The sequence below is a fragment of the Jaculus jaculus genome, chromosome 1, assembly GCF_020740685.1.
Source record: "Jaculus jaculus isolate mJacJac1 chromosome 1, mJacJac1.mat.Y.cur, whole genome shotgun sequence".
Classification (NCBI taxonomy): domain Eukaryota; kingdom Metazoa; phylum Chordata; class Mammalia; order Rodentia; family Dipodidae; genus Jaculus; species Jaculus jaculus.
Window position 1 is genome coordinate 31,646,120 of NC_059102.1, and position 24,887 is coordinate 31,671,006.

The 24,887-nt window shown below is 44.4% G+C and overlaps 2 protein-coding genes across 3 annotated transcripts in view; one reads left to right on the forward strand and one right to left on the reverse strand.

Moving 5' to 3' along the window:
• Window positions 1–11,347, forward strand: part of Nt5c2 (5'-nucleotidase, cytosolic II) — an 88,141-nt gene extending 76,794 nt beyond the window's left edge. Inside the window, exons 9-18 of the mRNA XM_004659387.3 lie at window positions 141–194; window positions 2,255–2,338; window positions 4,180–4,221; window positions 4,849–4,956; window positions 5,217–5,283; window positions 6,415–6,585; window positions 8,229–8,280; window positions 8,374–8,434; window positions 8,571–8,747; window positions 9,952–11,347. Of these exons, the coding sequence (XP_004659444.1) occupies window positions 141–194; window positions 2,255–2,338; window positions 4,180–4,221; window positions 4,849–4,956; window positions 5,217–5,283; window positions 6,415–6,585; window positions 8,229–8,280; window positions 8,374–8,434; window positions 8,571–8,747; window positions 9,952–10,191 (1,056 nt within the window). The 3' untranslated portion in view covers window positions 10,192–11,347. The remainder of the gene's footprint in view (window positions 1–140; window positions 195–2,254; window positions 2,339–4,179; window positions 4,222–4,848; window positions 4,957–5,216; window positions 5,284–6,414; window positions 6,586–8,228; window positions 8,281–8,373; window positions 8,435–8,570; window positions 8,748–9,951) is intronic.
• Window positions 11,348–21,246: 9,899 nt separating this feature from the next.
• Window positions 21,247–24,887, reverse strand: part of Cnnm2 (cyclin and CBS domain divalent metal cation transport mediator 2) — a 188,536-nt gene continuing 184,895 nt past the window's right edge. For both annotated transcript variants that reach the window (XM_004659389.2, XM_004659388.3), the window contains 2 exons: window positions 23,277–23,461; window positions 21,247–22,200 (listed from right to left, as the gene is read on the reverse strand). In XM_004659389.2, coding sequence (XP_004659446.1) covers window positions 21,991–22,200; window positions 23,277–23,461 — 395 coding nt within the window. In that variant the 3' untranslated portion in view covers window positions 21,247–21,990. The remainder of the gene's footprint in view (window positions 22,201–23,276; window positions 23,462–24,887) is intronic.

The following is a 24,887-nucleotide window of genomic DNA, read 5'->3' on the forward strand; positions in this document are numbered from 1 at the left end:
TACAAATACTTGGGAGGCTCAGGCAGAAGGATCCTGTGTTCATGGCCACCCTAGACTACGTAACTAATTTAGTTCAACCTGGCCTGTCCTCTAGAGGTAATAGCAAAACCTCTGATTTTATTACTCCTTTCTTCTCCTAGGGCTCCCTTAAGGAAAAGACAGTTGAAAATCTTGAGAAGTATGTAGTCAAAGATGTGAGTATTAATGGGATAAATCAATAAAGCTGTATGGTAGCTTTTATTACCTAGAAAAGAAATGAGTAATAAGCCTGTGTATAATAAAATGGACAAGGGAAGATATTTCTTTGTTGTAGAATAGTATGTCCCAAGTATAGGCGCTGAATTTTCTACCAGAGCATCAATTTTAGTAGTTTTTTCTATTTGTTGAGCGGCCAGAAGACCCAGTATTTAATTTGACCTTTTACCTTTAATTATAACAATAGCAGCTAAAATGTTTCAGCATTACCATGCTACAATTAATGCCCAACACTATCTAGTTTTCCATGTAACTCTTAGTTAGGGATTATTATTACTTCTTTTATAAATGAAAAGCTGAGGAATAGAGGAGTGATTATGTATCTTGCCCCAGGTTACACAGTAAGTAGTTAAAGCCAAGACTCAATACTCATATAAACCAAGATGATAAGCACTGCACTTGATCCACTCAAATGTGCTGATACTTAAAAACGCCTTTAACATATTAGCAGAAAATAGTAAAGATAGCTTTTTTTGCATGTGTGTGAGTGTGTCTGTGTGGTATACGCACATGTATATGCAGATGCAGCATCCTGTGTGCACATATGTGGAGACCAGAAAACAACATGAGGTCCCTCCTCCATCACTCATCCATGTGTTTCCAGGAGATGTACTCTCCCTCATCCCAGAGCTTGCCATTTCATAGGCCCCAACAGTTCTCTGTCTCTGCTCCCCACAGGACTGGGGCTACAGACTTGTGTGGCTATGCTCAGCTGTTTACGTGGGTCTGGGGAATCACAGGTCCTCTTAGGCCCCCATGCTGGAGTGAGGAGTGTTCTTACCTGCTGAGCTTTACAATGCCTTAGCTGTCAATGGAAACCTGATAACTTCTAAGAATGTCTGTAGTTTAATTCATGGTATTTTACTGTTAGTTTTTCAATTTTTATGATTAAATGTAAGTACACTGGTAAATAAATAAGTATATATATATTTGTTTCTCAGCTTTTAAAAAAAATTTTATGTTTATTTATTTATTTGAAAGTGATAGAGAAAGAGGCAGAGTGAGAGAGAGAGGGAGAGGGAGAGGGAGAGGGAGAGAAAGGGCACGCCAGGGTCTCCAGCCACTGCAAATGAACTCCAGACGCATGTGCCCCCTTGTGCATCTAGCTAACGTGGGTCCTGGGGAATTGAGCCTCAAACCAAGGTCCTTAGGCTTCACAGGCAAGTGCTTAATTGCTAAGCCATGTCTCCAGCCCTTTTCTCAGCTTTTTTTACTACCAGACTAAAATGGCTTTTTAAAGTTATGGACTAGAGTGTAGCTCAGTGGTAGAGGATTCAAGCCCCAGCATTTTTTTTTTTAAGTTAAACACAAAGAGTCCCAAGATGAGATACTTATTTCTCTTCTATATAGTAAAAACAGAATGTTGGGCTTTTTGTTTTTGTTTTTTTGGCTTTCAGGGTTTGTACTTTGCAACCCTTCCCATCCTTCCTGTTTCAAGAACCCTGAATGGGAAGCCCAGAATAATTTGTGTAAGGAACCTACTTACTGTGAAAGAAGGAAAAGGTGTTTTTGCTTCTAGGCACACGAGGAATTAGAATTTCCTTATTTACCTGCACCTGGGTGGACACTTCTAGGTCGGATCCACACATACCATTTCCTTTCTCAAGATGTCTTATAAAGCCATAGTGGAGCCCTAGTTAGCTTCTTACAGAGTATTTGTTGATGATGTTGAAAATCAATTTCTCATCCCTAACATCTAAATTACATACTTTAGGAAATAACAAATTAAAGTCTTTCCTGAGGCAGATGATATAAGGATGGTAAAGATCTGTTGTTGATGACCATATAATCATTTTACATAAAAATGTGTGGACACTGTATGTAGTGTTGTTTAAAGGCCTAATAATTTGGGCTTTTATATGTAAACTTAAACCAACCAACTAACCCTTAAAGGGCTTATTAGCCTATTCACTTTTGTGGACACAATTCCAGTACATGACTACTCTGAATTGTAAATGTAAAACTATGTCAGTGTTTTGTTCACTACCATATATTTCAGGGAAAGCTGCCTCTGCTTCTGAGCCGGATGAAAGAAGTAGGGAAAGTGTTTCTTGCCACCAACAGTGACTACAAGTATACAGATGTAAGTGCTTAATTTGTATTTGTTTATAAGGAAACGTGAAAATAATGAGGATAGTTTATTAAGTAAGGATAATTTCTTGCTATCATTTTTAAAGCACAGTAAAAAATTCAATAGTATATAGAATAAAAGCCATATTAGAATTGTTCTAATTTTTTTCTAAATATTATTTTTGATGCTTACTGTGACTACTTAAAGGTTTTAATGTAGGGACTGTTTAAACATTTGTGCAGATTAAATTGGCTTCTGTGTCTTTTAGAGCATCATTTATCTAAGTTGAGAAATTATACCTATTACTTTGTAACTTCCCTGCTGTTGAAAGCTCTTTCAAGAGAGTGCTGGGACCTCTTTTGGCCCAGATGGGCTAGACTCAGTGGCTTAAGGCTCTCGAGTTCATGACATCCCTCAAAGAAGAATTAAGGAATGTGGACAAAGAGGTGAGGAGGGCAACAGTAAATGTTATTAAGAAAAATATAGAATCCTGAAAGTGGGAGTGTTTCCTATAAGAAAGAGGGTTGCCAGATCAGGGCGTGAAGCTGGGAGTGTGAAGGTAGAAATGTCAGGGCCAGCATGGAGTGTGCTAGCATCAAAGAAGAAAACAATAAAAGGAAAAGTTGTGCTTTGAGCTAGAGGAGTAGTCAGGCTCAGCAGTGACGGTCTGAAGCATCTGCACTGAGGAGAGGGGCTTCCTGTGGGTATAGCATATTATCTGACCAAGGGGATAATTATTCTTCCTACCTCTTGATGAGGGGTGGCCTCTTGACCAGGTGAGTGACGGACAGACTCCCAGGCCCAGAGGACTTTGTTTCTCTGGTCAGGAGGAACTAGCTCTTCCCTTTCTATTATTACCAGAGCAACAGGAGGTGGCATCTTTCCTTCAGAGACCTCTAAGCCTAATGTCTGCCTACCTACCACCTTCCCCCTCAGGAGTTAAGACTCTTCACGTCCTTTAGGAGATGGGCAGCACTGCAGGGCTGAAGCAGAGCATACAGAGGCCCTAGGACTCGATCTTCTGTAATCCCCATTTTAGTCTTGTAGGGCAGATTGGCATCTATGGTCTCTTGGGCCTGTGTCCCTAATTTACTACCTGCAAAAGAAAACTGTTGCTCCTATTCTATATCAAAAATTTATTGACTTTTAGACATTCAAATTTACTTCCTCTGTAAACTTTTTTTTTAAGACCATAACTGATTAACCTCCTGACTTATTTTTTTTTCACCCTGAGGTAGAGTCTTGCTCTAACCCAGGCTGATCTGGAATTCACTTATGTCTTGAACTCACAGCCGTCCTCCTACCTTAGCCTCCCGAGTGCTGGGATTAAAGATGTGCTCCACCACACCTGCCTAAGCTCCTTACTTTTACTGAGACAGTTACAGGTTAATAGTTCAGCGAGAAATTCTATCCCCCCTCAAATTATACTAAATCTATTTCCATGCGCGTCATTAGTTTTTTCTGCGCTCTTATATGTGCCCCTTACCTCCAGGTATGAGCTCCAAGAGAACTGGATAAGGACATGTGAGTTAATTTAGACAGAAACAACAAGTAGTACACATCTGCTCTGAGGGTGTGAGCAGCTTTTGTTTTGTTTTGTTTTGTTTTGTTTTGTTTTTCTTAGGTGTATGTGGGATGGGGTTGAGGGGAGGGAATCTCATGAAGCAGTTCTTCTAGTTTCTATGGCCATGACTTCATAAACTTTAGAGAAGACAAGGATGTGGTGAATCCTGTATTGGAACAAAAATGTGTCTTAATGAAAAAGCTTGTGTGATTTTTTAATGTATTATATATTATTATATATCTTTTGTAAAAATCATATATGAACTTTATTCTGCTTTTTTATTCCCTAGAAAATCATGACTTACCTGTTTGATTTCCCACATGGCCCCAAGGTACTACAGTAACTTAACAAGCCATTTCTGTAGTAATAATGAGTGCATTTAATCATTCTGGAATATTTAGGGGAAAGAATTGGTTGAGATCCTATTTGTAGAATTTTAGTCCTTTCATGAATAAACATCATTAAGTCTCTGCTTTGGTATCACCCATAATTACAGTGTACAGTGTTTTGCAGCTTGGCTTGAAGAGATGAATGACTTTAGTTAATATAACTTTTACTTTAATTTTGTGATTTCCTTGCAACATGAGGCAAAGGCCAGTCTGTGCCATCATTCTTAGAACTCTGCAAGTAAAACGTCCTGGCGTGATGCTCTGTGTCATCTTATGCACTTCCGTGCCAGTCAGGCTTCCTCAAAGTCTGTCCTGTGGATATCGACTTGTAGCTCTCCTTAGCTCCTCTTCTCATATTTCAGTGTATGGACATTATATGCCTAAATGCTATGAAACATTCTTATAATTCAGTAAATGATTTAAACTGTAGCTATAATGAGTCATTATATCTGTTTGCTTCCAAAAAGATGTGGCTTATAACCAAACACAATTTTGAATTCTGTATGTGAGTGAGGGCAAATGTCAGGCATGCAGTGATGTTCTGGCTGTTGCTGGTTCTTCTTCTGCAGCCGGGGAGCTCACATCGACCATGGCAGTCCTACTTTGACCTGATCTTAGTGGATGCGCGGAAACCACTGTTTTTTGGAGAAGGCACAGTACTACGTCAAGTGGACACTGTGAGTTGAGAAGGTGATAGGTCTAGTAGCACGCTGTTCTTCATGTTTCTCCTTTCCCTGCTTCCCTATACTTACTTTTAATTTTTAACGGCCATAATTTCTCTTTTGAAATTAAGAGTTGGCTGTAACTGAGAAAGCCCAACAAACTGCTAAATGAGAAGAGTAAGTGCCATTCATTTGGCTGCCTGGACAAGTAGCAGTGTGGGTAGAAATTGTGGTAGCATGACAAACATTACAAAGTCTGAATTCTCTTTACCCAGAAAACTGGCAAACTGAAAATTGGTACCTACACAGGCCCTCTACAGCATGGTATCGTCTACTCAGGAGGTGAGCTGCAGGTTTGGCATAAGTCTGCACAGTGAGTATTGTCTCTGCAGGCCTGTTCAGAGGTCTCCTAAGACCTCATTGTAGGGCTGGAGAGATGGTGCAGTGTTAAAGGTGCTGGTTCACAGAACTTGACTGCCCAGGTTCAGTTACTCAGTTCCCATGTAAAGCCAGATGCACAAAGAGGCACATGCATCTGGAGTGCCCATATGCACACTGGTGTGCCCATACGCACACTGTCTCACAAATGAATTACATATGGAGACCTCACTGCAGAAGGTTCCATCATGTTCTCAGCATAGTCCCACATGCATCTTCAGGATTGGAAATGTTATCTGCTAAGGGTAGATAGTCACCTCTTGGGGTAAGAGTCGGGGAAGAGATGTTTTTTCACCAAAAGACCCTTCTTTTATCTATGTGAAGCTTTTTTAAGCATTCATGGAAATTTTGGATGTGTTTCTCAAAAGGTTTTGAAGGAACCCATGTGGACACAGTTATATTTTATGTCAAGAGTTAGAAGCATTGACAGGAGTGGTGGCACATGCCTTTAATCCCAGCAGAGGTAGGATCGCTGTGAGTTCAAGGCCACCCTAAGGCTACCTAGTGAATTCCAGGTCATCCTGAGTTAGAGTGAGACCCTGCCGTGAACCCCCCCCCCAAAAAAAAGTTAGAAGCAGTTTTGAATAAAGTCAGCTTAATGATAGATTTGTCATGAAAAATGGTGGTGGTACTTTTTTTTTTTTTTCTTCGAGGTAGGGTCTTGCTCTACCCCAGGCTGACCTGGAATTAATTATGTAGTCTCAAGTGACATCAAACTCATGGCAATCCTCCTATCTCTGCCTCCTGAGTGCTGGGATTAAAGGTGTGTGCCACCATGCCCAGCTTAGTGTGGTACTTTTGATGGTTCAATTTGCCACAGCTGAGGCATGTATTAGTATTGATTTTGGACTTGGTGGTCAGAGCTGTGGTTAATATAGTATAAGTAAAAGCCTTGTCCTAAAAGCAGTAAGAATGGTGAGACTTTAAGAAAAAGTCTTCCTCTCACAAAATTAATATAGCATTTTATAGGTATGGCACTTTGGATTCTGGCTTTAATATAGAAACTTGTTTTCATAATTCTCTCTAATATTACAGGTTCATCAGATACTATCTGTGATCTGTTGGGAGCCAAGGGCAAAGACATCTTGTATATTGGAGATCACATTTTTGGAGACATTTTGAAATCAAAGAAACGCCAAGGGTGGCGAACTTTCTTGGTGATTCCTGAACTTGCACAGGAGCTACATGTCTGGACCGACAAGAGTTGTAAGGAGCTGTAGCTTTCACTTTTTTATGTAACCTAGTGTATATCTTGAATGGCCAACTTAGAATCAGTCCTCATTGATGAACCATTACTTTGTATGCAAGGTATCAAGTATGGTAGTCTTATACTGGACAACTCCTTCCCATTAGAATATTCAGGCATTTCATGGCTGGAGTTCTTGAATATGTACATCTCTGTGAACTTCCTGAGTCTCTCAAAGGTGAAGGAATAGCACATTGCTACTTCGAGTTACAGAAACAGGTAACCTGTGAGCTGGCACTGCACTTTGCTCTGCAGTCAGTGTCGCTCCAACTACGTCTCATAGTCCCAACCGTTGTTAACACCCGTATCTGTGATTCTGGGGCAACAACAGCTTTGAATATTAACTACCTCCTAGTATTTGTGTATTCTTTTGAGAACTGAAGAATGAGGCCAAATTGTATTCTTGAACTCAGCCACACACACAATGTATTCGGTACATGTACTGGTTTCAGTTGAACCATGGGGATTTTATAAAGGTGTTTGATATACAAGTTGTTCATTCAGTCCAAATGAGAATCACCCACGTGGTGGGAAAAGTTACCAGTTCCAGAAACGAGGCCTGCCTTTAATAGGAACCCTGGATTCAGCCCTTAAAAGCTTGCATGTACATAGGCCTTAGTTTTCTCAACTATAAAAATGGTACTAATAGTAGCTCTTCCAAAAGCTGCTAAGATACAAGATGACAAAATGTAAGATGATAAGAGTACTATATACATATACGTACATGAAATAGAAGTGACAACCCTTCTCAAAGCTCTTGTTATGGACAGTAGAACATCTAAATTGATTTGAATAACTTTGATTCTAAAGATGATAGAAGCTAGATGTGGTGGTGCACACTTTTAATCACAGTGCTTGAAGTCTGAGGTAGAAGAATCACTGTGAGTTCAAGGCCAGCCTGGGGCTACTCAGTAAGTTCCAGGTCAATCTAAGCTAGAGTGAGACCTTGCTCTCAAAATAAATAGATGGGTAGATAAAATAGATGAAATACTGAATGAATAAGGTAGAAGAAAATGTGTTCTATACAGTGGATGCATTAGGGCTTAGTTCTGTGGAGAAGCTCAGCTTGCAAAACACTACATCATATAGAAAGCATGCAGTAGAGGCTGTCTGTGGCTCTTAGCACCATATTGATTTTCTGGTTAGCCTCTTGTCCACACTGTAAGCTTTTCACCTGTGATGGTGACTTGGCTGTCCTAGTTCCTGAGCTTTTGACTCTTTACGATGCACCTAATTGTCAATCTTTGGTCTTACAAATGGGACTGTGCACACTTGCTTTGCTGACTGCACCTGAGGCAGTAGAAATCAGTACACAGATGGCAAGGAAAGTTGGAGTCAGTGGCTTTAAGAAGGAAAGACAGCTGATGAAGGAATTAGGGTACACATCTACTGGCAGGGTAGTGTGGGGTCTCCTGAAGGAGAAGCAGGTAGCTCATGCACCGTGCTAATCCCATGCTATACTTTTTGGTCATATCTGGAACTTTTTACTTCCAATTTTGCACCAGGTAAAAGCTGTGTATTTTATATAAAATATTTTCCTTTCCTCAAAAAAAACAAAATAATAATATTAAAATGTTTTCCTTTCCTTCCCAAACCCTAATAGCACTTTTTGAAGAACTTCAGAGTTTGGATATTTTCTTGGCTGAACTCTACAAGTAAGTTTCCAATTTCTAAGACTTTAAAAAGAAAATATTGTACCTTTAAGTAATTCTTACAGATTTTCACTGAGTTTTTCCTCTTGTCTCCAGGCATCTTGATAGCAGTAGCAATGAGCGCCCAGACATTAGTTCCATCCAGAGACGAATTAAGGTATACAAACCAAATGGGATTTGGAAGAACACTTGAAAACTCAGTTGCTTAAATGATTCTCCCCAGAGACTAGCATATAGCTGGTGTCCAGTAAGTAGTTGAATGACTGGAGACTCCGGCTCTGCTTTTCTTGTAGAAAGTAACTCATGACATGGACATGTGCTATGGGATGATGGGAAGCCTGTTCCGCAGCGGCTCCCGGCAGACCCTCTTCGCCAGTCAGGTGATGCGGTACGCTGACCTCTACGCGGCCTCGTTCATCAACCTGCTGTACTACCCATTCAGCTACCTCTTCAGAGCTGCCCATGTGCTGGTGAGTACGGGACTTTTTACGGTCAAGATCTGCTACTACCTTTGCTGAATGAAATGTGATACAGTTTGTACACAACCTAAGTGTAGCTGTTATGGTGGCATACACACAAAAATAAAAAATAAAAAAAATAGAAGTTTACATACTATAACTTAGCTTTCTGAAATCACATTGAATGTGAGGAGCAGGGCTTGGTGACATGTGTCTGGAATTCTAGCACTTGGGAGGCAGAGGTAGAAGAATGGGGAGTTTGAGGCCAGCCTTGACTACATGAAACCCTGTCTCAAAAGGCTAAAAAACATTTTCTTTCTTCAAAATTTGTTTTAATTTATCTATTTATTAGAGAGAGAGAAAGAATGGGTACACCAGGGCTTCCAGCCATTGCAAATGAACTCTAGATGCATGTGCCCCCTTGTGCATCTGGCTTATGTGGGACCTGAAGAATCTAACCGGGGTCCTGAGGCTTCACAGGCAAACACCTTAACTGATAAGCCATCTCTCCAGCCCTTTTCAAAAGTTTTTTAAAAATTTTATTTGAGAGAGAGAGAGACAGAGAGAATTGGCACACCAGGGCCTTAGCCACTGCAACTGAACTTGACACTTGTGCCACCAAGTGGGCATGTGCAACTTTCTGCTTGCCTCACCTTTGTGCATCTGGCTTACATGGGATCTGGAGAGTTGAACCTGGGTTCTTGGGCTTCGCAGGCAAACGCCTTAACCGTTAAGCTATCTCCCCAGTTCAAGAATGTGGTTTTTATATGTTCTAATAATGATCTGTTTCAGGACTAGTTTTTATTTAATATTTTATTCTACTTTACCGATTTGAGAGAATGAGAAAAGGCAGAGAGAGAGAGAGAAAATGGGTGTGCCAGATCATCTAGTTCCTGCATACAAACTCTGGATGCATGCTTCACCCAGGGCATCTGGCTTTTATGTGAGTATTAGGGAATTGAACCTAGGTCCTTTGGCTTTGCAGGCAAGTGCCTTAACTGGTAAACCATCTCTCCAGCCCAGGACTGGTTTTTAGGTCTCAAGAATCTTCCCTATTGAATCTAGTTTCTGGCTGTAGTAAATGATGCTGGCAGCTTAGGCATTCTGTCAAGGCCTATCAAAATGACCGGTCTGCATCAGGTCCCATGTAGAAGTCAGGATTGGAAAAGCGCTTACTTTGGTTTGCCTGCAATCTGAGCCTTTGGTTTTGTTCTAGATGCCTCACGAATCAACAGTGGAGCACACGCACGTGGATATCAATGAGATGGAATCTCCCCTTGCCACTCGGAACCGCACATCAGTGGATTTCAAAGACACCGATTATAAGCGGCACCAATTGACAAGGTCGATTAGTGAGATTAAACCCCCCAACCTCTTCCCACTGGCTCCCCAGGAAATCACACACTGCCACGATGAAGATGATGATGAAGAGGAAGAGGAGGAGGAAGAAGAATAAGGAGGAAAACCAAAATCCTGAGCACCCATTAAACAAGTTCTGGCAGGACTCCCAGGAGCAAAGAATGTCCTTGTTTGGGGCTCTGCTAGGGAGGGTGGGGAACTCCATCAAAGGTATGTCTGGAAAGTTTGTGAAGGCTTTAAAACATTCTAACTTAGAGAGATGCTTCTTTTAGCTTTGTGTATCTGTAGTCTTTGCAGATGGTTTGAAGTTGTATTGGAAGAAAGGGTCAAAGTCAGTTTGAACTGCATGCAGATGGCTCCACGGTGGCTTGTGATTCTGTTCCCTGTCTCTTCATCACCGGTCTGTCATCGGGATACAATAAGGGTGCAAAGGGTTTCACAGTGGAACAAGGAGGCTGGTGGCAAAAATGTGATCCAAAAATGCTGTATTGTTACAAATTGTGCTATTACTCCAAAATCTAACTTTTTCAATACATTACACAGTATTGTGTATCAGTGGAGAAGTACATTGTTTTCATTATCAAGTGGAGTCTTCTGTCAAGGTCCAGTTTCCTTTAGGAGCCTTTGCATTTCCTCTGTAACTGGCAAGGCTGCTGCTACGTCAGTGCCTTCACAGGTAGCCCCTGCTTTGGGTGCCTCTGGAGTAGACTGTAGAGGGTTGATTTTGAGGCAACAGTCCTCATCCTTTCTATATATATATTTTTTTTACTGACAACACAAATGCTTGTTATCTAAAAACAATCTTCTCTTTACAAAGGGTTTTAGCTGAAAGAGGACAATGGAACAGGCCCCTAGAAAGGATCAGGAGGGGTTGTATTCTGGTAGCCCGAGCATTTTCATCCATGTGGGCTAGAATTGTGATTCCTGCTGTACAGCTGCACATGCTTGTCTGGTGGGTTGATGGCTCTGTTTTAGAAGTTGAATACAGAGGATGAGATGAGGCTACTAAACAAAAGGCACAATCATTGAGAGTAAGTTTACTTTAGAATTCAAGTGAAACTGAACTTAGAATGACAATGAATCATCACTGTGTCCAGGCATTATGATGCTTCCCCAGTACGAGAGAAGTTGTTCCAACATTTCCACAGTTGCTTACTTTAACCTTCATACATTTTCTTTCATTCTTGTCATTGGTCAGTAGGGGAGGATAGCCTGGCTGCTCTAGAATTCAATAAAGCATAATATTTCTCATACGGACTTTGACCCCTTGTTTAGCACAACTGCAATAGCTATTGGGCTTCTAGTGGCTTAGTGACAGAGATTTGACATTCTCTTAAGGGGAACATACATTTTCAGAATTGCTGAACATGTCCATAATTCTTTTGGTTAAAAAAAATTAAAGAATTGATTCAGCCTACCATGATGATGTGTATAGTAAGTACTTCGTAGAACTACAGATTTTTTTTTTTTTCAAGGTAGGGTCTCACTCTAGCCCAGGCTGATTGGAATTCACTATGGAGTCTCAGGCTGGCCTTGAACTCATGGCAATCCTCCTACCTCTGCCTCCCAAATGCTTGGATTAAAGGCATGCGCCACCAAGCCTGGCCCTACAGATTTTTTTTTTCACCAAGTGTTTCGGCATACGATACTATGAGGTGAGCCTTTGTAAAGATATTATTTTATAGGTATACAACAAAGGACAGTACCTTAGCCAAGGACACACTTCCTTGTTACTTTCCATATATGTGGCTTTAGATTTCATCATGCCAAGGAACATACATTCTGACTGATAACATTGAGAAGAATCAGAAATGCTGTGTAAGCAACGGCTAGATGCTCTCTCGTTGTACAAATTTAGAGAAGTGTTTGGAGTCACCCTAGTTCCTGACTGTGCTCATTCAAGATGAAGCTGCAACTCAGCTTGAAGCCCTGAGTTTCTCAAACTTAAACCGTTTCTAAATGGCTCAGTACAACCACAGAATGACTTCACAATGGAACATTTCTTCCCATGTTTTCCCTTTGAAGCAGAGACTGCCATCACCTTGCTTCATTTCCTACACTTTTTGTGTTGCCTATGTGCAAAAGTTCATCATTCAGGTGACTTGGGGTGCTGACTGAGAGATAAAAGGCACACAGTTGGAATAGGAATTCCACCGCTAGTCACATTTTCTCAAGACCACCAGGAAATACTACCAAGGAGCTGGCTTCCCATAAGAAGTCACAGAGCCAGAGCGACGTGATGTTTCTCCGTGTGCTGTTGTGTCACAAGTATGTACCCAGGAGTCTGCAGGTATCCACAGGCGGCCTGCACAGCAGCTGCTACTGGCTTTTCAAAACATACCATGTGCGTGTCTTTGTTGACACTTGTTTAAGAAAACTGAACTTAAATTGTGTACTTTGACTTTTTTTTTTTTCCTTCGAGGTAGGGCCTCACTCTAGCCCAGGCTGACCTGGAATTCACTATGTAGTCTCAGGGTGGCCTCGAACTCAGGGTGATCGTCCTACCTCTGCCTCCCAAGTGCTGGGATTAAAGGCGTGCACCACCACACCCAGCAACTTTTTCATTTTTTTTTTTAAACCTGGACAATTTTAGAGTAAAATACAACAAGATTTCTGTCACTTTTGAGGTTTTTTCCCCCCTAGATATTCTGAAAACACTACTTATTTTCAGGCTTCGTAGAATATCAGATGTCCCTTCTTGAGTGCTAGACTGAACTGCTGACCCTGGAGCCTGCACCAAGCAGCTGGCCACAGAACACAGACCTGAGCCCCGCACTAGTCCTGCAGAGATGGACAATCAAAGCACTGATAGTGGGCTCCAGATAAGATCGGGCGTGTTCAGGGTGGTATGCCCTTAGACTGAGAGTGTATTTCAGAATCTTTTTTTTTTTTAAACAATTTTTTGGTTTTTCAAAGTAGGATCTCACTCTAGTCCAAAGTGACCTGGAATTCACTATGTAGTGTCAGAGTGGCCTCTGAACTCACAGCAATCCTCTTACCTCTGCCTCCCGAGTGCTGGGATTAAAGGCGTGCACCATCATGCCCAGCAAGAGTCATTTCTTGAAACCAAGAAAGTTTAGTGTTCTGCTTTATACCCCAGATTGTCCTCTTCCATAAGTATAGTCCTGCTGAGATCTAAAATGAGCCACCCCTTTGAGCTACCCTAAGATGCTTTTAAAAATGGTTCTTCATTTTTAAATGGAGCTACAAATCCTTAAGTCATCTTAGAATTGTTTGTAAGAAGCCACTTATCAAAGCCATATACAGTTACATGTCAGATTTAAAAGTACTTTGTCTATGTTTAGATTATTTCTAAATCAGATTTATTTGTTTAAGAAATACTTTGTCAACAACTTTAAAGCCCTGCAATTTTTCCAAGGCTTCCTGGGCCCTTTAAAATACTCTGCCTGTTCGCCACAAATAGCTTGAGATAAACAACTGCATATTTAAGTCTGTATTAGGGTAGGAACTTTACTCACATTCCATGTTATGGAAACTATTCAGTCTCTCCCTCTCTCTCTCTCTCTCTCTGATGGTGGGAAAAATGGTAACTATGATCCATCTATTGCCATCTCATTGACAGCCTAATTTCCCACTTGGTCTACCAGTTAGGGGCTCAATACTTAAGTTTCTCATAGCATTCTTTCTTGGTGACTAGGACATTCAGCCTCTCTCTTAAGTTTTTCCTCAAGTGGAACAGTTTCAAATGATAGCTTTGGAAGCCCTGAGACTATATATACCTGAGCACTGCTGAAGGTGAAAGAACAATGTGCACTATACTGAGGAGCAGAGATGTGGACACACACAGCAGCCCTGCACAGTGCCACAGCCAGTGCAGACTATCTAGAAACAACAGAAAGCACGTCACTGAAAATCAGAATTCATTCACCTATAAAATTAACAGCTTTTTTGTTCTCAGCCATTGTCCTCTGCCTTCATCCCAAGGCTATAACAGTTTGACAGAGGTGCCCAGTAGAGTGGTATGCAATTGCAAAAAGTAAATAAAGCCATGTACCACAATGACATTTCAGTCAATGACAGAGCGCATACATCATGATAGTCTATAAGATTATATTGCCTACTGATATAATGTGCCATCTTGGTTTGTTTAAGCATATGCTATGAGGTTCCCACAACAATGCAGCCACCCAGTGACTTCTCAGAACCTGCTTCCATTGTGAAGTGATGCAAAAGTATGTATCTCAGTCATTTACGTTCCTTTGTTGACACCTGATTGAACTCATGGCATTTCATCTCAGACTTGAGAATTGGGTACTTCATGTCTAAGTAGTCTGTATTTTCTGACTTAAAACAAAATTACCAGTCTTAAGCCTGGCCACTTCATATTTCTTCACACAAATAAGATAACTGAACTCCATGTATTACCAGAGTAAGAGGAGGTGAGCTCTCCTGTACCTTTGAGCTCTTCCGAGGCCCAGGGGAGGTCTGAGAGCCGGGATGAGGTAAGCCTTCCAACATAAGTGAGCCTGTGTAGCACAGAGCAGTTTTCCCTTGGAAGATGGCAACAGTGCCTCAGAAGTCTCGGAAGTTCCTGAAAAGAGGATTTGCCAAGCAAACTTCCTTTACATTAAAAAGTATTTACTAACTATCCATTCTTTTTTGAGAGGTTCTTATCAAAGTTACCCTTTGACTTGTAGGTGTGAATAATTTTCATCTTTCATCCATGGTTCTCACATTTCTGCATAACTGTGGCTCAGTCTAAAAGTTCCTGTCCACTGTTTGCCTCCTGTCTCACAACTTCACAGTCACTAACGCCCTAGCAGGAAAAACACTTCTCCAGAGTCTAGCAACTTGTCTTCCCTGAGAAGCCTGTGTCAGCTTCCTAACCATCTTCCAGGAGAAATGACATGTCACCAAAAAGTTAAAGCAACAAGGGCCATACAATGCTTCCTTTATCCTGGAACTTGGTGAAAGGTGTCCTTTCAAGCATGATCATCGATGCGAGCCTTTGGATGGAAAATAGCTATCTATAGAAAGTATGAGAATTAGCCGGGCATGGTGGCGCACGCCTTTAATCCCAGCACTTGGGAGGCAGAGGTAGGAGGATCGCTGTGAGTTCTAGGCCACCCTGAGACTACATAGTGAATTCCAGGTCAGCCTGGGCTAGAGTGAGACCCTACCTCAAAAACTCAAAAAAAAAAAAAAAAAGTATGAGAATTAACCAGTCATCTATTATAGTTCAACCTTTTGGATTAATAAGGATTCAATGGCATTGAGTTTTCCTTCAGAAACACCAATTGGATGAGGATGTAGCTTAGTGGTAGAGCACTTGCTTAGCATGGGCAAGGCTCTGGGTTTAATCCCAAGCATAGCAAAAAACACGATAAATTTCTATAAATCGGCCCCAACCTATGAAAGTTCATTGAGCCACTTTCTCTACAAGAGCTCTGTATACTGTCTGTCCTTAGAAGCACTGAGTTGAGAAGAAGCTCTCAGAAGTTCCGCAGAATATAATTTATGTGAAATAAATAGCCCAGAGCATAGAAGTGAACGGATACATGCCTGTGTACTTTCCTGAGGCTGCATAGGGAACGCTGAGATAAATTCTTCACAGTAAGAAAAATGGCCTTCATTTTCCTCAGGCATTTCCTAAAGCCTCATGAGATCAGGATCCAGCCAGATGGAGCCAGACTAGCAAGTGGAATGGTTGCCGAGAGAGCCCCACAGCCACGTCCTGGACCTGCGCTGCTTCCTGGAAACTGAACAACCTGCCAGGAAGACATCTCACTGTGCTACAGATGGCTCTTGTTCTACTTCAGGAACTGGAGTAATAACTGGAGAGGTCAGGCAGTGTTTCAAAGCCAGTCATGGCAGCAGCTCCTCACTGATATGTCCCTATGTATAGGACAAGTGTAAGTAAGACAAACGGTAACCACCGCAGTTAAATACAGTGGTGTGGGACTCTGGTATGGAGTCAGGAAGTTCAAATCTCAGAGGATGGTCTCCTTTGGAATATAAAATAGAGATTAATAGTAGAGGGGGGGAAATGCGACTCCAGAAAGAGGTGGTCTAGGACTGGACTACAGATGATCCCTGAAGCTTGACCGCGAGATAGCCACATGAGGAGGGCACAGGGGACTGAAGATGTCAAATGTTGATGGCGTTGCACAGAGGAACAGGGAAAGAGGGAACACACATCTGCTAGAAGGGTAAACAAAATCATTTATCTAAATAGAATAGAAATAAACAAAACCTTTTAAAACAATCACAAGATTTACAAATAAATTGGTACAAAATAAATAGAGATTGTAAATCTACAACATCATTTGAATTATAAAACGCATTCATTATGACAATCAGCTCATGAAACCTATACACTTGACTTGTGCTCATTTAGCTTTACATAGCTCTGAATGTTCAGAAAACCTCACTGCTCAAATGCATGAAATATACACCAGGATACAGTGAGAAAAGGCTTAAGGAAGATGAAAATCGTGAAAGCAGGGGCTTACTTTAGGGCCAAGGTAATGTTGGCACTGGGCTTTAACACTAAGAAGAGGCATTTTTAAGAGCCCAGATGGGCAGGCAGTTTCCATGGTCCACAGATTCTGCAATCTAAGGTGAGACAGGCCATCATATTGGGACCAGGGAACTGTCCTGGCTTGGGGGAGGGGAGAAGGAGGAGGCTGTGGTCTCACAACCATACTTGTACCAGTACAAAGGGGAAGAAACCCAGCTACCAAGAAACCACTTGACGTGATATTTCATAGAGGGATTGAGAGGTCCTGCTGCGAGGGAGGACGCCTTCCTCCACCTGCCTCCCAAATACTGGCCATCAGGAATGAGGTGGGGCAGTAAAGAAGCCAGGGTAAGAGCAGCAACATGGTTTTTCTTTTCAGCAACACAAAACAAAACCCACCACTGCCCTCTCATCCCCTGCAGGGCAACAGAACCCTAGGCTGTACAGATGAGGGGCTTCAAAACAGAATTTGACTTAGTCACATATGTATGCTAATGATAGAGGCATATGTACATAATAAATAATATAAAATAAAGCATATACATTTGTGGACTTAGAGGACTACAGAACAAGAAAAGTCTGGATAGACAGACTCTTCACAGTAGACTTCAGACATGGGGAGCAGTAAATCGGAAGCCAGGCCGGAGCTTCTCAGGCAATTCAGAGATCTCATTCTTCCCCACTTCCTTCTGCTCTGGGGGCCCTGTGAGCCCAGCTGTTTATACCCAAGCAACCAAGTCTCCAATAAGAACAGGCATCCAGGCCCATCAGGCTCCTTTGATAGCGACTGGAGGACTCTTATGTTGGTCAGATGTGGGCAACACCAGGAGGCACCTTTCCACATGAGGCAAGACACACCCTGAGTCATTCTGATTGGTGCCTAGTCTCAACAGGCATTACATCCTGAAAACACTGTGTACTCGCAGTCTATCTTATAATATGTGTTGGGTCTGTATATATAACAGACCTTCACATGCAAATACCTAGAACTCGACTTGCCACTAAAACCTTCATTTCTATGCTGCTTAAAGTACCACCTGCATTTCCCATGAAAGACATTTAAAACAACTCCAGGTGAGATGGTGTCAGTGGCCCTGGCACACACTCCCAGGAGCAAATGTGACCCCCAGCTGTTCTCACTGCAGTGGCTGTGGACTGCTATCTCCAGTTCCAAGGTGACTAGGGACTCTGGAATAGAAGGAAGAGGCAGAGGAACAAACCAGCTGCTAAGCTTTGGCTGCAGGAAGAACACACAAATGCCAGGGGAAGGCGTGGGCCACGGTGCACCACTCAGCCTTCCAGTGGAAGCAGCCAGAAAGCCTCTGAACTCATCTTTCTTATCAGCCTACCCAAACACCACCAACTATACGTATATAAAACGTAAAAATCCACTGAGTAGGTTGCTCATTGAAAATTTAAATCAGAATAAGTTTCCCGGGTCCCCTGGGTTGCTTTCATTTTCAACTCTAAACACCTCCCAGTTCAGGGTTAGCCTACAACTTCCCCAGTTATCCTTGCTGGACAGAAGCACCAGGAGCCTACCACCCAGAATGGACACAAACATGGCCAAGGAAAGAGCTCATTTATTCAGTAAGAAAGGGAGCGCTGGGCCTCAAGAGCTCCTCAATGATCCCGCCACGTTGGCTTGGCCTCAGCCCTGCATGGGCTCAGGGGAGCCAAGCTGGCTACCCAAGCCACCCCAGAGCTTATGCTCTACGTAATGGTGTGCACAGCCCTTCCTGGCCTGCTCGAGCCCCAGGAACAAGGTGAGTACCTTCTCACACTAACCCAGGAGAGTCATCTGCCCGGGTTCACCCACCCCCCATCCCAGACACGGTGAGGATGGCACAGATCTCGGGCAGCCTTCAGAAGAGGACAGAAGTGGCTGCTTTTTCACCAGGGGACATGGACTAACTATGTCAGCCAGCACCACAGCCAGGAGAACTTGAGGGCAGAAGCTCGCTTTTCCTGTTTAGCTCAAAGCCCTGTTGCTCCATTTCTTAAGGAAAATGCATGTTTGTATTTCCCACTATTTTCCTAGACTTGGAAAAGCTGAAGCTTGCTCTTTACAGAATGGGGAAACAAGGTACGTCTATGCCCAGCCTGTGTCCCAGATTCAGTGACGTTCTGGACTTACTCTTTGCACAGGTTTCTTGGAACAACATGGGGAAGTGGCGTAATGCTCAGTCCCCTGTGTGTGGGAAAGGCAACTGTGCCCAGCGAGGAAGCGAGAAAAGAACAGAATTTTATGTGGCACTCTTTCAGATTCAAATTAACCAAAGTTTAAGTTAGTTGATTAGCATCCCTATACCCATGTACCAATTTTAGGAGTCACTTTTCCCAAGAATTCACAGGATTTTGGAGTTGCCCAATAAGGGAAGAACAGTACAAGGGGCGGCCCTTGAAGGCAGTGGAAAAAAGCTCTCCATACTTGCTGAGGGAACATGTGGATGCTTGGAATCTAGTTCCGAGTGTGGCCCTCTGTCCTGTGGTTGGCAGCGGTGGCTCCAGAGGCCACAGTAGAGAAGGGTTAGGCCTTCGGGCTCTGCCAGTGAGGGCTCTGGCAGTGCCCAGAATGCAGAGACCTGCGTCTAGCCCGCCGGGTTCTCTCCTTCCCGCGCTGTCGCGTGCAGCAGGCAGCCTTAGGCAAGGACAGGGGGTCAGCGGCAGGGAAGGAGAGCCACCACGCATGGACACTGCAACCTCCTGCCAGTCTTTCTTGGCTGTGAAGCCCATGGGGTCAGACCATCAATGGCATGGGCTTTCCTAACCCAGACCATCCCCCTGTTGAACCAGAGAACCAAGGAGCCAGTGTTTCTCCTTGAACTGCCCTAGGAGTCTGTTGGCAGAGGGAAAGTCAGACCGAGAAGAGGAATTTAGTCCTGCAGATATTAAGTGCTCTGTGAAGGGTCATGAACTCTTCCCAGAACAGCTGTCATTACAGCCAGAAGTTCACCTTAATTCCTTTAGGAAGCAGATAGGAGTTATCCTGGAATCCCTACTATAGAGCAGATGAAGAATCAAACGTAGATAGTTAATGGGAAATGAATACTATGCAGGCTAAAATGGCATCCTTGAGCCTTCCCCATGCCACCCCAGGAGCCACGCCACCAGCTTCTCTGTAAGAAAACTACAGAAGCCACCACACTAGGCAAGCAAGGCTGTGTGGAGTTCTATTCTGACGTCAGAAGTAGTGGCTGGTGCATCCACAAAGGAACAGTGGGGCCCTGGAAAAGGACCAACGTGATCCTCCTGCACAGGCACCTTCCAGCAAGTGGCAAGGCTGCCCAGGCCACCTGCACGTGGTGAGGAGCCTGGCCTGGGCTTAATAAGCTGCTAGAGTGGGGTGCCTCACCACCAGAGTGCTTCCGCTGGGCTGCAGGGAAGGCTCACTACTGGGCCCAGACTGGCAGCTTGCTGCGGGAGAGACCCTGGTCCAGGCCAGCGCCAGGTCTCGCTGTTTAGGAAGTGCTCATTTTCACACACATCCTTCCTGGGTTGTATTCACATAAATGCTCCTTAGGACACTGTTTTTTTCAATCTAGGTGGGTGTTTACAAAAGGGGGTACTCACAGTGTGGGGTTCCACATGGTGAGAACTCTATTCCAAGGTGGCAGACTGGGTGCTAACAATGGGGCACTTACTTTTGGGGGCCACTCTCAGTGATCCTCCACCAAATGAGCCAACACCTGCATACTAAGGGGCATGGTGTCTTTCCGAGTAACTCCTAGCTAGGGTAGCGGTCAGTGAATGTCACACCACAGGCAAAGAAGAAAAACGAAAGCTTTTCAGGGTTACCAGCTTCTCACCAGGAGGCAGCCCAGCCTGTCACCCTCCCAGAGCCCAAGCTGGGGCTCACAGGGTTCCTACCTGAGGGAGGAGGCGGAAGCTGAGTCCCAGGGGCTCCCTGCACACCAGGAGCCCAAGCACAGGAACTCTCACTTCGTTACCAGTGACCTGTGTAATGACAATCCCACTGAACGCTGTGATCAGGGGTTCACTGCAGTGGCCGAGTGGTCAGCAAGATCGTATCATGTCCCCTGGCCAACGCCACACAGACAGACAAGAATGAAATACCTGCGGACAGGACTTGGACCGCACACAGTGAATTTGGTATAAAAATAAGACAAAGATACACATGACATGGCCACAACACACATTTGGTTTCTGAGTCCCTGTCTGGGGCTAAGCTGACCCTGGTTGGACAGGCAGCCTCTCTGGCATTGGCCACATCTGAGGCAGGAGACACAGCAGCCCCTGAGCAAGGGGCACCACCATTGTTGGGCCCCACAACCTGGGGGCAGAGGGGCAGAGGGAGGGATAGTTGGCTGTCTCAGAGGAAAGGGCAGGATTGGCAATCCCCAGTTTTCCTCCTTTAAAACCATGGATCTAGAAATGCCTTCTTGGCCCCAAGTATAGCTTCGATCTCCTGTTCTGATAACTACGTATCTCCCAGTGGGAAAGGGGGTACGTGACCTCCACACACGTGTTTACTAAGAAGCCCCGTGGAAGGGTTCCATTTGGCGTCTGCGTAGCAGCATCTCGGGTCAGCAGGGGCTGGGAAGGTGGGGGGTCAGCGCTCTGCACTGGGGTCGGAGGAGAGGACTGGCTGAGCTGGAAATGTTGGGATGATGTCAGTCAACTTGCCTCTTGCCAATGATAAACCATGGGTTTAAAATTCAATAACATTCATTTTGGTGATAAAAATTCCTCAGAGTGGGAGCAAAATCACATTCCCAAGCAAATGTTAAACCTTCCTGAGGGAAAGGGATACGGTTAGACATTAAATTCTCCAAACAACACTGAGCACAGCGGAGCATCTGCAGGTGACACCCCACAGTGACGACAGACTGGGCACGCTCAGCAGATAGGGTTTTTCTTCATTCATCCATCAGGTTCGACAGCGACACCCACCGGGGCACAGAGGAAGGGTGTCCCTCCTGGGGAGGGTCAAGACAGGCCACTCAAGGGCAAGTCCATCCTGTTAGGGTCATATCATGGGGTCATAGCAGAGTTCGGACAGAACAACTTAAAACTCTGCAAAAGACACTTAAAAAAAAAAAAACATGATCTCTTGAAAAAATAAGTCGCGACCATTTTCAACTTCATGCAAATTGAGGGAGGAGAGTAATGATAAAAGGTACAGCTGAAAAAATAAACATGATTCTATTTGGGCAGAAGAAGTTTGTCTCCAGAATCTTGAATGTCACGCCCCAGCTGTGGATGTCACATTTCTAGCTTCTGTCCCTCCCCGCGCTGTCCTCCTCCGTGGCTTCCAGGAAAGGGGCAAAGTCTTTGGTCTCAGAACGTTGTAGGACACAGCATGGCAGACAGGTTCACACTAGTGGAAGTCATGGTCAGACAGAGGCCAGGCCTCGGGAGGGGGACAGGCTGGGAGGGTCCGCAGAGGCACCCCTAGATGGCACCCTCATTGTGCAGGCTGTGGTTGGCCTTGCTGTGTGTCACGCAGTTCTGTTCATTGAGCAAGTTGGCTGTCTCGTCGGGCAAGCCATCATGCAGCTCCGTAAGAGTCAATTCAATTTTAGTGTTTTCACTGTCTGACGACTGAGGGGTTTTGTCCATCCGGGATGCCATCAAGGCATTTTGGTATTGCTGTCTGGAGATCTAGGACCAGAGGACGACACAGAAAACAAGGCAAGATAATGCTTATTCTTATGTGTTTATGTGGGTTCTTTTTTGTCTCTTTCACTATATAACACATTAAATATCCTAAAAGGCCTATAGCCATTTTTTTCTAGGAGACTATAGATACAGCCACTTCCTTTTTGTTTTGGATTTTGAGGTAGGGTCTCACTGTAGCCCAGGCTGACCTGGAATTCACTATGGAGTCTCAGGCTGGCCTTGAACTCACAGTGATCCTCCTACCTCTGCCTCCCTGAGTGCTGGGATTAAAGGCGTGTGCCACCATGCTCAGCATTTATTTATTTATTTATTTGATAGGGGGAGAGAGAGGAAGAGGCAGATAGAGAGAATGGGTGTGCCAGGGCCTCTAGCCACTGTAAAGGAACTCCATCCAGATGCATGCACCACTTTGTGCATCTGGCTGATGTGTTTACTGGGGAATCAAACCTGTGTTGTTAGACTTCACAGGCAAGTGCCTTAACCACTAAGCCATCTCTCCAGCCCTGAGCCACTTCTTAAAGTTCAGGCTGATTCTGGCAAACAAGTCAGTCCTTGTATCTGTAACTATTTCCAAATTTTCTCAGAAACTAGAAAGTGGAGGTCAGCTTCCACCAGTGAAAGCTTTGTCCTAGTCTCCAAAAGATGTCGCTATTTCAGACTAAGGGAAGAACTTGTCTTGGGACAGAAAGAAAGCAAGAGAGGCCTTTCCCAGCCTTCACAGTAGTCTGAGTCTCCCCAGCCACCAGGAGTAGCCCAACCTCAGTGCTTTCTGGACCAATCACAATGTCACTCGCCATGTGCTCCAGGGGGCGCTGTGGGAAAGCATGGCTCTTTTCCTACCTCCAGCTTCCATTCCCTGCCAACACCCCATCTGCTTTGGCTGCTCATCAGGGTGAGCCGAGCTCAATGTGTTTGCAGCCTCAGTGCTGGGTTCAGCAGGGGGAGGCAGGGGACTCTGAGGAGGAAGGGGAAGCTCAGCGGAGGGACAGAGGCAGGGGCAGGCGCTAACAAGTCTACCTGCTGGGTCCAGCCAGCCAAGTGGCCACCTCTTCACGTACCTTGACAAACTGCAGGTCAGAGAGGGCTCGTACTGAGTAATCAGGGATGTAGACTTGTAGGAATGAAGAGTTGAGCTGGTTATTGCTGCTCCCCAAGGTTGGTGTTATTGCGTCAATCCGGTCACTTCGACTGAGAGAGTCGGAGTGATTCAGGCCGCAGGGGCGAGGAGGCGACTTGTTTTCACCTAGAAAAGGAGGGGGGGCGGGAACCTTTAAATAACGTAGGTGTGTGGGCAATGGTGAGTGTTTTATTTCCAAACGAAAAGTGATTACCACACAAGCTTGATCTGCATATGGCATACACCAGCTTCCCTTTGTCTCAGCGCTGTCAGATACAGTTCTCGGGTCTGATGGCCCAAGGCCCTGAGGCCATGTGTCTACCTTAGTGAGGAACACACCAGATACACACCAGAGGTTGGGACATGGCCCAAGACAGGGAAGCTGCCTGACACCAAAAAGGGCCACGAGAAGACGGCTAAGCCAAAACACTGTCATGCACACCCACAGCCAAGCTTTGGCCCCAACGCCAACAGAAACCCCATCAGGCAGCTCAAGGATGCCTCAGGAACTCAACAGGACTTGGTGACAGCAAACCCTTGAGGAGGTTGGGTACAGTGTTTGTGTGCTGTGGGGCTCCTTACTGAGGTTCCAAGAGCAGCCTGGCCGTGGAAGGAGATGGGAGCAAAATTACATTGAAAATAAAACCTGGCCCCACCAAGGTATGTTTGCTTTTCTAGCCAGTTTTGATATTAACTGAACAGGACCTGCATTGCGGAATGTCACAGGAAAGGAAGGGACCCATTCTCCCATCTGATGGGCAGTTCCGCTTTGCCAGTGTCCCTGGCAGATGCCTCCCCAGCCTGCGGCTGGTCCTGCCGTTTAACTGTTGGGAAGTCTGTCGTTGTGGTGACTGAAGTCCACCTCCCTGACATCAAATGGCAGGCTACTCTCACTTCCACTCAACAACTTTCATTCCTCTGCTATTTGAACCAGTCCCAAGGAGTCGGAATAGCTATTTCCCTGAAGTCTCTTCTACCCAGATTATTGCCTCATCCTATCACAACCCCTCAGCCTATCCCGAGTGCCGTCTTGGGCTCCATTTAGTACACGTCCGTCTAGAAATAGGCCATGTGGAACAAAACAGAACTCTCAGATGACAAGTTCACTTTCTCCCAAGATTCCCACATTACCACTTTCATGTCTATGCACTAGTTTGTCCACTACTAGTCAAAATTAAGCTCAGAGTAGCGGTTCCTCTTGGTGCTTCAGAGACCTTACCAGTTCTACCAGTGTTTTATATTTAGCACAGCAGAACTTTGAACTGGTGCCTAACTTTGCTGGGCTTTGGATTCCTTATCTGTGAAACACGCACAATAACAGTACCTCCAGGACTGAGGGTTCAAGGCGAGATAACGCAAAAAGTGCTCGACATGCACCTGACTCCTGATAAACGTGCCTTGCTGGCATTTTCTATTCTTTCCTGCTAGCTCCCTCCCAGGTCTTACCACTGTGACCCTGCCCTTTACCATTGTGCCCTGCCCTCAGGGCCAAGCCTTTCCATGTAGGGATGAACGATCCCTCAGGTATTTAAACAAGGAATCCCACTGTGCC